This window comes from Hirundo rustica, chromosome W, assembly GCF_015227805.2.
Source record: "Hirundo rustica isolate bHirRus1 chromosome W, bHirRus1.pri.v3, whole genome shotgun sequence".
NCBI lineage: Eukaryota > Metazoa > Chordata > Aves > Passeriformes > Hirundinidae > Hirundo > Hirundo rustica.
Genome location: NC_053487.1, coordinates 7,723,187 through 7,737,484, shown reverse-complemented (window position 1 = coordinate 7,737,484; position 14,298 = coordinate 7,723,187). Strand labels below are relative to the sequence as shown.

The 14,298-nt window shown below is 44.0% G+C and overlaps 1 protein-coding gene and 1 pseudogene across 1 annotated transcript; one reads left to right on the top strand and one right to left on the bottom strand.

Annotated features, from left to right (window-relative positions):
• LOC120764975 (5'-AMP-activated protein kinase catalytic subunit alpha-1-like) overlaps nucleotides 1-1,334 on the bottom strand; it is an 18,870-nt pseudogene extending 17,536 nt beyond the window's left edge.
• Nucleotides 1,335-2,469: 1,135 nt separating this feature from the next.
• On the top strand, nucleotides 2,470-4,776 carry LOC131378755 (uncharacterized). Its single transcript, XM_058423937.1, has 3 exons — nucleotides 2,470-2,707; nucleotides 3,374-3,595; nucleotides 3,787-4,776. The coding sequence occupies exons 1-3, from the start codon at nucleotides 2,507-2,509 to the stop codon at nucleotides 4,774-4,776; spliced, it is 1,413 nt and encodes a 470-aa protein (XP_058279920.1). The 5' UTR covers nucleotides 2,470-2,506.
• The last annotated feature ends 9,522 nt before the right edge of the window (nucleotides 4,777-14,298 follow it).

The window sequence follows — 14,298 nt, the reverse complement described above, 5'->3', positions numbered from 1 at the left end:
GCCCTTTGTAAAAATAAAGGACATTGGAAAAATGAGTGCCCGTTGAATAGTGGGATTGGAATTCCGAGGCAGTTTGGGAATTCGTCAGCAGAGGTCGCCCAGGCGCTGGTAATGGGGGAATATCAGAATCAGAGCTGACTAGACCGAGATCTCAAGGTTATCATGGAAGTAGAGGGAGAACCGTTAGAATTTAGAATAGATACAGGTGCCACATATTCTGCAATTAATACACAGGTAGGGTCATTAAGTGACACAAAGATACAAGTAGTAGGAGTTACTGGAAAAATTGAAGAAAGGGCATTTCTTCGGCCAGTAGATATAAAGTTTGGGGGAAAGGAATTTGATCATCAATTTTTGTACATGCCAAATAGCCCTGAATCATTGATAGGACGAGACTTATTGTCGATGTTACAGGCCAGAATTATTTTTGAAGGAGGTAGGGTCAAGTTAGAAATTCCCGAAGAAAATATTGGTAAAATGTTCATTATTAAGGAGGTAGAGCCCCAACCCATTACAGAAGAAATTGAGCAAGCTGTAGTTCCCTGGGTATGGGAAACTGGGACCCCCGGAAAGTCAAAGGCAGCACAGCCAGTAGTAGTAGAACTAAAAGAGGGGAAAGAACCGGTACGACTGAAGCAGTATGCAATCAAACCTGAAGTCAGGCGAGAGGTAGCCCCAATTATTGATCAATACCTAAATTTAGGCATTTTGCAGGAGTGTGAGTCTGAATATAATACTCCTATTTTTCCAGTTAAAAAGCCTAATGGAAAGTATAGGTTGGTGCAGGATTTAAGAGCAATAAATGAGATAACCAAAGATATTCATCCCGTAGTTGCTAATCCTTATACCTTGTTGACATCTGTATCAGAGAAATTTGAATGGTTTACCGTGATTGATTTAAAAGATGCCTTTTTCTGCATCCCACTGGCACTTGGAAGTAGGAAATATTTTGCATTCGAATGGGAAAATCCGGACACAGGACGAAAAAGGCAGCTGACTTGGAGCCGACTACCACAGGGATTCAAGAACTCCCCTGCCATTTTTGGGAACCAATTAGCTCGGGAACTAGAAGAGTGGAAGACAACCCAGGTAACAGTACCAAGCATGTTCTATGTGGTTCTCCAATATGTGGATGATATTTTCCTAGCAGCTACGGAACGAGACATCTGCTCCCAATTAACCATAAGCCTTCTGAACATGCTGGGACAAGGAGGATATCGAGTTTCGCGAGACAAAGCACAGCTGGTAAGAACAGAGGTTGTCTATTTGGGGTGTGAAATCTCTAAGGGGGTGCGGAAATTGGGGACTAACTGCATAGCGGCTATCTGCGCCATACCCGTCCCCCCGAAACCATCAGGAACTCCGATCCTTTCTTGGAATGGTGGGGTGGTGTCGGCTGTGGATTCTGAACTTTGGACTGCTGGCACGGCCCCTATATGAGGCCCTCAAAGAAGCGCACTGGACTTGGGGACGTGCACAGGAAAAAGCCTTCCTAGAACTAAAGCAGGCCTTAAAGGAAGCCCCTGCGCTGGGATTGCCAGATTTGAGCAAAGATTTCCAGCTGTATGTTACTGAAAGACACAGGTTGGCATTAGGGGTACTAACACAGAAAATAGGGCCATGGAAGCGGCCTGTGGGGTATTTCTCTAAACAATTGGACACAGTTAGCTCCGGCTGGCCAGGATGCCTGCGAGCGGTAGCGGCAACGGTGCTGCTAATACAAGAAGCAAGGAAGCTAACTTTGGGAAGGAAGCTGGAAGTATATGTGCCCCATATGGTAATTGCAGTCTTAGAGCAAAAAGGAGGTCACTGGCTCTCATCCAGCCGTCTGTTGCAATATCAGGCGTTGCTGCGGGAACAAGATGATATAGAACTGAAAATAACACCCCATTTAAACCCAGCAGAATTCCTCAGGTCGGACCGAGAGGAAGGGGAACTGGTCCATGACTGTGTGGAGATAATTGAGCAGGTTTATGCAAGCAGAGAAGATTTGAAGGATGCACCGATCGATAGCCCAGACTGGGAGTTGTTCACCGACGGGTCCAGCTTTGTCGAGAACGGCACCAGGTATGCGGGTTATGCGGTAGTCACAACTCTTCAAGTAATAGAAGCAAAGGCTCTTCCCCCTGGAACCTCGGCTCAAAAAGCAGAAATTAGAGCCTTAACTCGAGCCCTCGAACTGAGCAAAGGAAAGAGGGTCAATGTTTGGACTGATTCAAAATATGCCTTTGGGGTGGTGCATGTACATGGAGCTCTGTGGAAAGAGCGGGGATTGTTAACGTCTCAAGGGTCAACAATAAAACATAGGGACGAGATCCTACTCCTGTTAGAGGCTGTAAGAGAACCCGAGGCAGTAGCAGTAATGCATGTGCCAGGACACCGAAAAGAAGATGGAAAGATATACCAAGGTAATCGATTGGCAAATAAAACGGCTAAAAGAGTGGCGAAGGAAATAAAGATTCAATCAGCTCTTATTCCAGCTAAGGGAAATCCGGCGGATTCCTACATGAAAGATGAGCCTCCATACCTACCAGATGACGTGAAGTTGGCCCACCTGGTGAAAGCTCAGAAGAATGACAAAGGGTGGTATGTAACAGCAACCGGGCAGGTAGTAGTACCTGCGAAGATAATGCGAGCAATCTTGGAGACTGAACATTACAAGTGCCACTGGGGAGCGGAGGCCTTGGTAAAATTTTTAAAGAATGAGGTAATCTCTAATCAGATGTTAACAATGGCAAAGCGAGTTAATGCAACCTGTCCCACGTGTGTGAAAAATAATCCCCTAGTGCGAAAACAGGTTCAGATGGGAGGGTTAAAGGTAGGCCCACAGCCCGGAGACTACTGGCAAATAGACTTTTCGGAGCTGCCTAAAGCGCAAGGTAATAAATACCTTTTAGTGTATGTATGTACCTTTTCAGGATGGCCGGAGGCGTTTCCCTGTCGCACGAATCAGGCAAAAGAAGTGGTTAAAACCCTTTTGAAAGAGATAATCCCCCGGTTTGGAATCCCGTTAGGAATGTCATCAGATAGGGGACCGCATTTTGTGGCAGGAATCATTCAAGGTGTAGCCAAGGCGCTAGGGATTAGATGGGATTTACACACTCCGTGGAGACCGCAGTCTAGTGGCCAGGTAGAAAGGATGAATCAAACATTGAAAAATCAGTTGAAAAAGATTTGCCAGGAAGCCAAAGTTCAGTGGCCCCAAGCTCTGCCAATAGCATTATTGCGCATCCGAATAAAACCCAGGGAGAGGATAGGAGTCAGTCCGTATGAAGTATTGTATGGTAAAGCTTATCATGCTGCAACCTATCAGGGGGACCCCCATTTGACAGGAGACCAGGTATTATTAAATTATGTGTTATCTTTGAATAAGACTCTTGCAGCTGTACGGGGAGCCTTGCAGTGGAACCGCCCGCTACCACTAGAGAACCCAGTTCATGACATCTCGCCGGGAGACCATGTGTACGTGAAAAATTGGAGCGTGGAGCCTCTGAAGGAGTCATGGAATGGTCCCTACCAAGTGCTGATGACCACGTACACCGCCGTCAAGGTCGCTGGGATTGATAACTGGATACACTACACCAGGGTGAAGAAGGTACCGACGAGATGGGAGGTGCAGCCCATAACGGACACCCGGATGGTATTCCGAACAAAGCCCTGATCATCTTGATACTGATTGTTTGCCAGTTAGTAGCCTCAGCAGTTATAATTCATGTACCAGACCCTTTAGTCTTAGTACCGGAAAGTGGAAATGTTGAATTAACCTGTTTGTTTTCTGACAACCAGAAAGCTGGATCCCATGAAATTAATGTGAGATGGAGAAAAGGCCTTGACATCGTAAGTAAAGGAATAATGACACTTTGGGATGACCATCAGCAATCAGGAAACACTACCTTAAGGATTCCTAAAATCTCAACTTCTGGAGAAGGTAGATACACCTGTGTAGTATGGATAAAAAGTAGTTTTGATTATGGGGATTTTGAGTTGGAAATTATAAATGAAAACTATACCAGTGCAGGTTCGGTAATAGTAGCACCCTTGAAAACAAGCCAGGATATTTGGTTGGGCCCGCCATTGAGAATTAGTTGTCAATACACCTTGAAGAATAATTGCAAAAGAAGAATAAGGATTAGCTGGTGGAAAGAGAGAGAGATGGAATGGGATCAATTGAAGGAAGGAAGTAGTGAGTGGAAGAAAGAGTCTAAAGGGGTCGGGTGGTATAATATCACATCTTTTGCTTCAACAACTATGGCAGGGAATTATCTGTGTATAGTTAAGTGTGGATTAGATGGAGGATTTGGACTTCGGGAAGTGGTCGCTAGAACAAACCCGGATCAGGGAATAAGAGCAACTGAAAGAACAATCTTAGCAGTAGAAAGAGAAAATATTGCTTTAAATTGTACAATATCCCAAAATTACACTGAGTATGGGTGGTGGCATGAAACAAGGATTAGGCCGGGATCAAAGTATAAAATCACAGCAGGGAAAAAGGAAATAGCATTGCAGATTACTAATGTACAGAAAGGGGATGACGAAGGAGAATATTGGTGTTGGATAGCCCGAGATAATTGGTGGAGTCACAGTCAGGTAACGTTAAGAGTAAGGGACATACGAGTTACCAGACAGGTCCCAGAGAGAAATCAAACCCTAAAAATAAGAGAAGGACAGGAAAATTTAATAGTAGGACTAATTCGAGACTTCGGAAGAATGCAAAATACAACTTCAATAACAGCCTGCCTGCCTCTTCCTCAAGCGGCTGGAGACCCGATCCCGTAGGGAATTATACCCATAAGAGAGATGCCAAGCGCCACCGCGAATGTGACCTGGAACTGTGAAATAGTGTCTAAGGAGATTTTAGACTGGGTAGAGGTTTGTATGTTACGAAGAAAGATTAGTAAGCAAAATTGTCAGCAAATACCAGGATATTATAGATGGATAAAGGATTCAAAATTGTCAGCAAATACCAGGATATTATGGATGGATAGAGGATTCAAAATTGTCAGCAGATACCAGGATATTATGGATGGATAGAGGATCCAAGCTTAAGGGAAATTGTTTGGAGAAGTGTCCGAACCATGCGATAAAATCCGAGTTCGGAATAAGAGAAAGAAGATAGAAGAAGTATGTCAGAATACCACTGAGACAATGACAATGGAGGAGTGGAAAACTATCTGGGGACCTAGTCTGTTAGAAACTTATAGTTACCTAGGGAAAGTAAATTGGTGCATAATGTGGGAAGGGAAGAAGAATCAAGATTTTGGGCAGAAGTCATTATTCAAAGAACAATATAGGAAAAAGGTGGAGATGATGGAGTTATGGAATTGTACACAGGTACTAACCTGTGACACTCCACCAGTGCAGATTGGACTTGAACCAGTGCGAGTGCTGTTGCAGTGGGGATGTGAATGTAGAGGATATAATCACACCCTTACAAAGAAAGAATAGGAGCCCTGGGATTGCAAGACGACCACGGTTAGGAGCCCAGGAAATTTAGTTTGGGTTATGGGACACGGATTATGGACTACACACATGCCCATAGATGGTGCAGTTACACAAATTACATTAGGGGTTCCTACCTTATGCCCATTCTGGAAAACTTCTAAGCTGCAAGAAAAGGAATTGGTAAGCAGAAAGAAAAGGGAGATAGAAGATGATGCTTCGATTCAGGAAGATTGGCATGAACCTGATGATGGAGTAAAAGTAGGATGGATGTTAGAATCACTGTTTGCCCCTATATCATCTTATAGAAACAGGGAGCTGTTGTACCGATTATTAGGACAGACGGAGAGGCTTGCAGCTACAACTAAAAAAGGTTTTAGAGACTTGAATCTTCAGCTGCAAGCGACTACTAGAATGACATTACAAAATAGAATGGCATTAGATTTACTGCTACTTAAGGAACATGGGGTTTGTGGATACTTAAGAAACAGAGTAGACCATTGCTGCGTGCACATCCCAAACGTGACGGAGGAAATAGAAAAGATATAGATCAATTAGAACAAATAGAATCCAAAACAAAGGAAATACAAAAAGATGCTGAGCATAATTGGGTAGGAGCCCTGTTGAGCTCCTTAGGGATCCAGGTTTCCGGTTGGGTATCATCTATAATACAATATGTAATAATGTTTGTAATCGTGATAATTGTAGTGATCATTGTATATAGATGTCTTTTAGGAATGATTCTGAAAGAAGGGGCTCACACCAAAAGGGTAATACAAGCAGTTACCCGAAGAGAAGTGATACAACCTCGTGTAGCTGAGACTCAAACCTAAGAAATTGAGCATCCTTGCAACGGAATTGAAGAATGCTCAAGAGGGGGGACTTGTTGGAAATTAGCCATGTTGCTAGGAGAAGTACAAGGAAAGAATGTGCTGACAAACGAAGCATGAGGAACGGACCAAGACGTCGCGGTTAGGTGCTCACGGTGGTCAAAGAAGAATAGAATTTATGGTGGGAGCCTTTGTGTAAATAGAGATAGGGAAGCAGGTGTTGTGGGAACGGGATATAGTCTATAGAAATTAGAAGATTAATGTTAAACTGAAATGTCATGTATAGCACGTACGTTGATGATGTAATCTGTAAGAAATAGTATAAAACCTGTAAGAAAATGAGGGTCGGTGGGATTCTGATTTGGGACGCTAGTCCCCGGGTCCCCGGGCCCGAATAAAGCACCGCATAAACTACTTTGTGGTTTGTGTTTCTCTTCGTTGGGCAACACTTTTACCATTAACATATTTGTAAAAACATATTTTATTATCCTTTACAGAAGTTGACAACCTAAGTTCAAACTGAGCTTTGGCCTCCCTATTTTTTTTCCTACGTGCCCTACAAACCCCCTTAAATACTTCCTGAGAGACTTGACCCTCCTTCCAAAGATGATACATCCTCTTTTTATTCCTAAATTCCTTCAAAACCTTGTGTTGGGGGTTAATTTTGTTCCTTTTTTTTTCTTATAGAATTTTCCCCATAAGTTGCTAGGAGATCAAGTACTGGTGCTTAGATGGTGCTTGACCAACACAAAGGAGGTGGCTGAAAGTCAGGAGAAGATCACAAGAGTTTTGGGGCAGGAAAAAGACTGAGCTGGAGGTAGCTCGGCTCTTCTGGCTCTCAGCATTGGAGAGAGGACGACCAAGCTGCTGCTTGCTATGGAAAAGTCCACTGTCAACAGAAAGTCTGGTCCTGGGAAAACTACCATCATCTGCTCATGTGCCCAGGAATTCTGAGCTCCTTCGCCTGCCCTGCTGGAGCTGGGCTAGCCCTGTCCAGCCATTGCTGCTTCTTCAGTACTGCTCTTTTTTGCTACACTGTAGCCCTGCACCCCCCTGCCTGCCGGGACATCCCACCCTGCCTGCCGGGGACATCCTGCTGTTCCAGCCACCGGCCCAGGAGTTTCCATCATTCCAGCTTAGTGCTCTCAGAGTCCCAAGAGATCAGACTGCCCTAGGCTTTGTGAAACAAAGCCCCTCGAGGTTCTTGGTTCTGTTTATTATTAATGCTGTAGTTGTTGTTGTTTGTTTGCCTTGTTATACTTACTAGTGAAGAACCGTTATTCCTTCCCCCATACCTCTGCCTGAAAGCCCCTTTAATTTTCTAAATTATAATAATTTGGAGGGAGGGGATTTGAATTCTTCACTCCTAGAGAGGCCCTGCCCCTCCCTAGCATATACCTGTCTTTCAAACCGAGACACCTCGTTGCTCATCCAGGCTGGATGTTTACCTCGTCGACTCATCTTTCATCACACAGGGACAGTCTGTTCCTGTGCCCTCAAAATCTCTGTTTTGAAGCACTCCCACCTTTCCTGAACTCCTTTGTTTTTAAGGACTGCTTCCCAAGGAACTCTCTGAATAAGCATCCTAAATAGGCCAAAGTCTGCCCTCCGGAAATCTAGTGTAAGAGTCTTATTGGTGTTCCTCCTGATTTCACCAAATATCGAGAACTCTATAATTTCATGATCACTATGTCCCAAGTGGCCTCCAACCACCACATCTCCCACCAGCCCATCTCTATTTGCAAACAGCAGGTCTAACATAGTCCTTCCCCTGGTGGGCTCACTCACCAGCTGCGACAAAAAGTTGTCCTCCGCACACTCTAAAAACTTCCTGGACTGCCTCTTTTCTGCTGTATTATGTTCCCAGCAGATATCTGGTAGGTTAGTCACCTACAAGAACAAGGGCTGGTGATCCTGAAACATTCTCCAGCTGCTTATAGAATAATTTGCCCACCTCTTCTTCCTGGTTGAATGGATGATAACAGACTCCCAGTAGGATGTCAACCTTGTTGGCCTTCCCTTTAATTCTTACCCACAGGCATTCAACTTCATCGTCATTAGTTTCAATACCTGTAGCATCAAAAGCCTCCCTAATATAAAGAGCCACCCCTCTACCTCTTCTCCCTTTCCTATCTCTTCTAAAGAGCTTGTAGCCATCCAGTGCAGCATTCCAGCTATGTGAGTTTTCCCACCACATTTCTGTGATGGCGACTACATCATCGCTTTGCTGTTGCACCATGGCCTCCAGCTCTTCCTGTTTGTTACCCTCAGCTGGGCTACTGATTTCACCCCCAACTCAGGCTTACCACCCTTGGGCCTGCTTCCAGAGAGCCCAGCTACATCCCCTCCCCCCTTCAAACCTAATTTAAAGCCCTTTCAATGAGTTCTGCCAGCTCATGAGCTAAAATCCTTCTGCCCTTAACAGAGAGATGGAGCCCATCCAGTTAGAGCAGGCCAGATGTCAAAAAAGTTGCCCCATGATCAATGAACCCAAAATTTTGCTGATGATACCAACCCTTGAGCCACTTGTTAATAATGTGGACTCTCCTATTGCTTTCATCACTTTTCTCGGCCACCAAAGGAACTGAGCAGAACACTACCTGTGCTCCTGTACTATCAACCAGTTGACCCAGTGCCCTAAAGTCCCTTTTTATTGCCCTGACACTCCTCATTTTCCATCCTCGAGATGTGAGATAGTGAACAGTGCTGGAAGATAAACCTCATAGCATCACTGAAAAGAATGAGCTCTTCTGCACCTCACATTTTCAGCCTCTTGGAAGATTCAATAATGCTTCTCTATAGTAAGTTCATTTTTCTAGTTATGGAAAAAGATGTGAAATAGTTACATACCTAAAAGTAATGTTATGAAACCACATAGCATAGATGACCAGAATGCACAGAGGCAATTTACATAGGAAAACAAGATGTATTCTATTGCTAGAGGTCAAAAAACACAAAAGGAGATGCTCCAAAAGTTTTTATTTAAAGCATGGTGTAAAAAGAAAATCTTAGTGAGGCAACTTTGCAACTGTATATATTGGTAAAGCATTGTATGAAAAATTTTAGTAAAGCATGATGTTCCAAATTAGACATTGTCTAATTTCTAATATTCAGCTGAAATAATCTCATTACCTTTATGCCAAGTATCTTGAGCTGCAACCTAGTGTTGCGGATAGGTAAAACCTTACAAAATGAAGGCCTTGTAAAATCATGGCCCACTCCTTTTACTTTGGCTAACTAGAAAAGGACTATGGGAGTGACTCAGCTGAATTAGACGTAGAAAACCAAGTTATATAACCATCACATGTTCACATCGTGGTGTAAGTGGTTGGTTGGATTATGTTTGTTGTATTTTAAAAGTATGTAACTGATAAAAGCTCAAATGCCAAAAAAGGCCTGTTTTTGCAATAAAGGAGCTCTCTTTTGCACCTGCCTGGGGAGTCTGCATCACTGTGCTTTGTAACAACCTAGCAGTTCCTTAATACAGCTAATAGCACAAGTAGCATGATCCAAACTCACCAGCAAGGCTATCTACACAACACTATCAGTTATATCTCAAACGCGATTTACATCCAGGCTAATAATCCTTCTGTTTTGGAAATGCAGGGTAACCAGCTGAAAAGCTTGGGACCCATCAATTTTTCCATCATCTCCTTTGTCTTGTCCTTTCTCTCAACATGCAGAAGAGAAAATTCTCCCCATAATACCCCAAGAAAGAAATTGCAACCTGAAACCTGTGAAGATGACTTAAAAGTTCGGCAGCACCAGAAGTACACATTCCTGTTCCAGCCCAAATATCTCAATTGGTACACTTACACTTCCTATTTTGTTTTAGCTACAATTATGTACTTTGGACTCATTCATGATTTCTAACTGGCAGCACTAGCAGCTCTGCAGCCAAACTAATCAGCTCGGTAGTCTTCTGAAAACTGACCCACTGAAGAAGTCAGTGTGATCTGACACAATCAAATTTAGCTCCAGTATAAGTGCTCCTGCCAAATGAGTGTATAGGGATAGCAAATATCAGTGAAAGCATGATCTAAAGAAAAGACTTTGCCAATTCTCTTAGATTATGTGACCTAAAAATGTGTATTCTATTTCATCTGTTGAAAGCTGTTTTTTGGGAGATGTTTTATCCTTCTAACTCCAGGGGGGAGAGGGGCGGATGCCTTCTGATAATGGCCCAGCCATTAAAACCAGGTGGGGCAGTGTTTCTTATCTCTTTCACCACCTCTCCATCCTCCAGGGGGACATTTTCTGATAATGGGCCATTAGGGCCCACAAATGACATGACACATTCCATCATCCCATTGTGAGATGCTCCAAACAGTGGGGGGGGAGCCAGCTGTTCCTAGCTAGATAAAAACTGGGACTGAAGGACACAAGGTATTTGTTTTTTTCCACTGGACTCCCGGAGAAAAGACGTGACCCACCTTGCCACCACTAGACTTTCTACAGGACCATCTCTACTCCACAGAATCACATCTGTTACTCCAGGAGGACTCATTTGGACTGCTTCCAACTCCCTGGCCACCAGGGTGCCAGGTCGTATCCCTGACTCTGTCAGGCTTGTTCCAGGATTTTTGTTTGCTTCCTTGCTTGTTTTTTTGTACTACTACATTTGTATTTTTCTTCTTTTTAATATTCCTAGTAAAGAACTGTTACTCCTATTTCCCATATCTTTGCCTGAAAGCCCCTAATTGCAAAATTATAATAATTTGGAGGGAAGGGGGTTTACATTCTCCATTCCAAGGGAGGCTCTAGCTTTCCTTGGCAGACAACTGTCTTTCAAAACCAAGACACCAATAAAGAAAACCTTACCTCCAACACCAAAATTAACAGTGAAAGTCACCCACATTCTAAATTTGCCCTGCTAGATGTACAGGTTGACTTTATAGGAAAAATAAATAAGTCAATAGTATTTATAATTTATTTCCTCAGACCAGATACAAGGTGTCTACTCCAGGACATAACTGTACTCCGAACTCTGTGGATGAGCTACTGATCAAACAAATGTAAACAGGCACACTGTAAATATGACATTTATTTAGTTAAGTGGTAACAGCTCTATTGAAGAACTCTGAAATATGAGATCACATTTAACAGACTGCTCATCTTTAAAAAAAATCTTATATAGCATCATCTATATAGGAAAAAACAGGGCACTGATCAACACAACCCAAAAAAAAAAAATATTTTGAATAAACAAAACACAACAAATTTACTCTAGAAGTACCCTTTACAATCTTGTTCTGAACTCAGTTTCCAAGCAGAAACAAAGCCCAAACATAACCAGAAAAAAGAAAAAGAAGCTAAAAAACTGAGATGAATCCTGATTTTAAAGAGTTAAGATTTTAGCTAAGGGTTAGAAGCAATTTGTATTGATCAAAATGTAAGTTAGATTAGTAAATGGTGAGTTAATGATTATTAGAAGCCTAAGCTAGAGCTAGCTGTTATATTATGATCTGGTTTATAGAAAAAGTGGAGTAAGCAAACCATGATAAGAACAGATTGAAACCAGTAAGAACAATGGCCAGCACCTGGACTTGGTATCAATCAATCATGAAGCAGGGGACCTTGGATCGTGCCAGAGGGTCACAGAGACCTGATGAAGACTCTCCTGACTTCATCCTTTGAGACCACTGACCCAATTCGAAACCACCGACCCAATTCAAGAGAATTGTGCACACATCAAGGACTCATTTTAATAGAGAGCGGGGATGGGAGGTGCTGGGGTTATGCATATGTATTGTATGTAAGATCTTGGAAAATAAATAGAGAGCAAAGAGCCTTGTTCGGGGCGGCCACGCCTTTCGGAGATGACTCCCGTGCCACCTGCTGCTGAATACACATACCACTTTCTAACTTTAAGTAGTTAGAGGGTCTTTGTCCGTGATTATATCGGTTTTTAATGACTCAGTTGGCGAACCAGGCAGGAGAAGGTTCTGCTCAGCTGTGAGACCAGCTCAGGTGGAGGACCCCCTCGGGGCACCCCTGGGATATTCCTGGAAGAGTGGGCTCCGCTGCCCGACCTGTTCATCCAGCAGCAGACAAGAACTCCTGACTACTAAAACTCCGGACAAAAGGGCATGTTTAGAAAAAACTGAAACAGTTTGAACAGTGACCTGTAAGGCATACACGTGGTCAGGAAGGCTGTTGGTAAGTCGTGGGAGACGTCCCACGCACAACTTTTGCCTCTGTAGTGTGCTTGCAAGCTTGATTTTTATCTGGTCAGTTGTACTTGGTTGCCAGCAGAGAAAGCTGTGGTGGTGTGTGTTTGTTTTATCTATTTAATGTAATTTATATTGAGTTTTCTGTAATGGTTTGTTCCTTGTACCCCCCCTGTTTTTAGTATTGGTTGTAACCTGTCTGCCCGGAGTTAGAGAAAGTCCGTTATATGTCAGTCACCTCTTCCCCCTTTTATACCTAATTGTCAATCTCCTCTCTCTCCCCTTGGGTGCCCTGTCTGTCACCCCAGGACCATTCCCTGGATTCTAGAAAGCTCCAGGGAGGGGGTCGAGTGATAGGCTGGGGCCCTGGCAATCCCCTCTCTTCATTTTTTGGTTGGCCCCCAGTTATTAGGTTTATACCCCCAGTTATACCCCTCATTATTGTAATTGGCTGACCGGTTGTTGCCACCCCAGTCCCCTCCCCTGTTTTTAAGCTCGTGCACACCTGCTCCCGGGGCTCTTCTGGGCAGGGGGTCAGAGAGTGCCGAGCTCCGTGCTCCCCCTCCCTGCAATAAACACCGTTATACCCTGCCTAGAGGAGTTGCCCTTTCTTTGGCCGCCGCGGTTGCATTCTCCATCGATCCGCTTGTCGCCGGCGTGGGGGGAATTGAGAACCCACGGGGAGGAGGCGGCTCACCCGACTTGCTGCCCCGACCCATCCACGTTGCTGCAGTGCATGAACTGAGCTGGCCTGTGGCCGCGCTGGCAAGCGCGAGGATGGACACTGCATCAGAAAGCTGTTAAGCTGTTGTGCCAGGCCGTGGAGGCCTAGGGCTGTTGTTGCTGGTAGAAGGGGATTTTGCCATTTGTTGTGCCATAGAGGGCTCAGCTGCTAGCAATCCGGAGGTAGCAATTGTAAGGGCAAATCCTGGTTTGTGGTTGTTAAAGGGGGTTTTGCCATTTGCTGTGCCGTAGAGGGCTCAGTTTGCTAGCAGTCTGGGGCTACCAATTGTAAGGGCAAATCCTGGCTTGTGGTTGTTACGCTGTGTGAATGTGTCCTGACTGTGAGAACGATTGTGAAAGTTTGTTGAGACATGCTACTAGCACAAAGTGATTGAGGAGTTTGGACCTGAGGTTCCGTTTTCAGGAGACTGAAATGGCCGGAGAAAAACAAAGCGAGTGGGGTGTATGAAAACCCTTAAAGCCCCCTCCCTGCTGTGACTGTGGTGTGTGTGTTTTGGTTACTAGGATGGTATTCGCTGTAACTGTATTTTTGAGGCAACATCCATCTTGTGTTAAAAGTTATAAGTGCAGCACATGCTGAGTGAAAGAGCTGATTAGCCTCTGAGAGCTGAGGTGTGAATGTTTTTGAAGTAGATTGAGGACAGACAAAGGACAGGACCAGTTTGGCAAGAAGGAATAGAAGCCCTTGACAAGAGTTTAGTTGTGATTTTAGGTACGGAGGCTGTGTTTGTAGGTTGTTGGAATTAAAATAAGGGTAACTTCAGTCTGAGAACTCAATCTGGCCAGATGAATAAAAGGAATTCCTTTACCTAAGTGGTTTGGGCTTGACTCGTGGGAGTTTGTGAATGCAGTAAATAGGTGGATAGACAGAGGAAATGAGAGAATATATTTACAAGGCTTATATCAGACATCTGCTGGGGGACTAGTGGCTCTGGATTGGGAACAACAGGCTGTGGAGAATTTAGAAAGTCAAGAAGGAGTGAATGGAATAGCTTGTATTTGTGGGAATTTTCCTACAGCTTTTGGTGCATCTAGAGGTTAGCACTGTGCCTGGGTGCTATTGCAGTGCAAAATTTGTGCAGGATGTTACTACTGTCCTTTTGCTAACTGGTACA

Excerpts from the sequence above, each read along its gene's own strand:
- LOC131378755 (XM_058423937.1), top strand. The coding sequence starts at position 2,507 with ATGAAAGATGAGCCTCCATACCTACCAGATGACGTGAAGTTGGCCCAC. Across the intron at positions 2,708-3,373 it reads TAAAATTTTTAAAGAATGAG|ACTCTTGCAGCTGTACGGGG; the intron begins GTAATCTCTAAT and ends TCTTTGAATAAG. Across the intron at positions 3,596-3,786 it reads ACTACACCAGGGTGAAGAAG|AAAGCTGGATCCCATGAAAT; the intron begins GTACCGACGAGA and ends TCTGACAACCAG.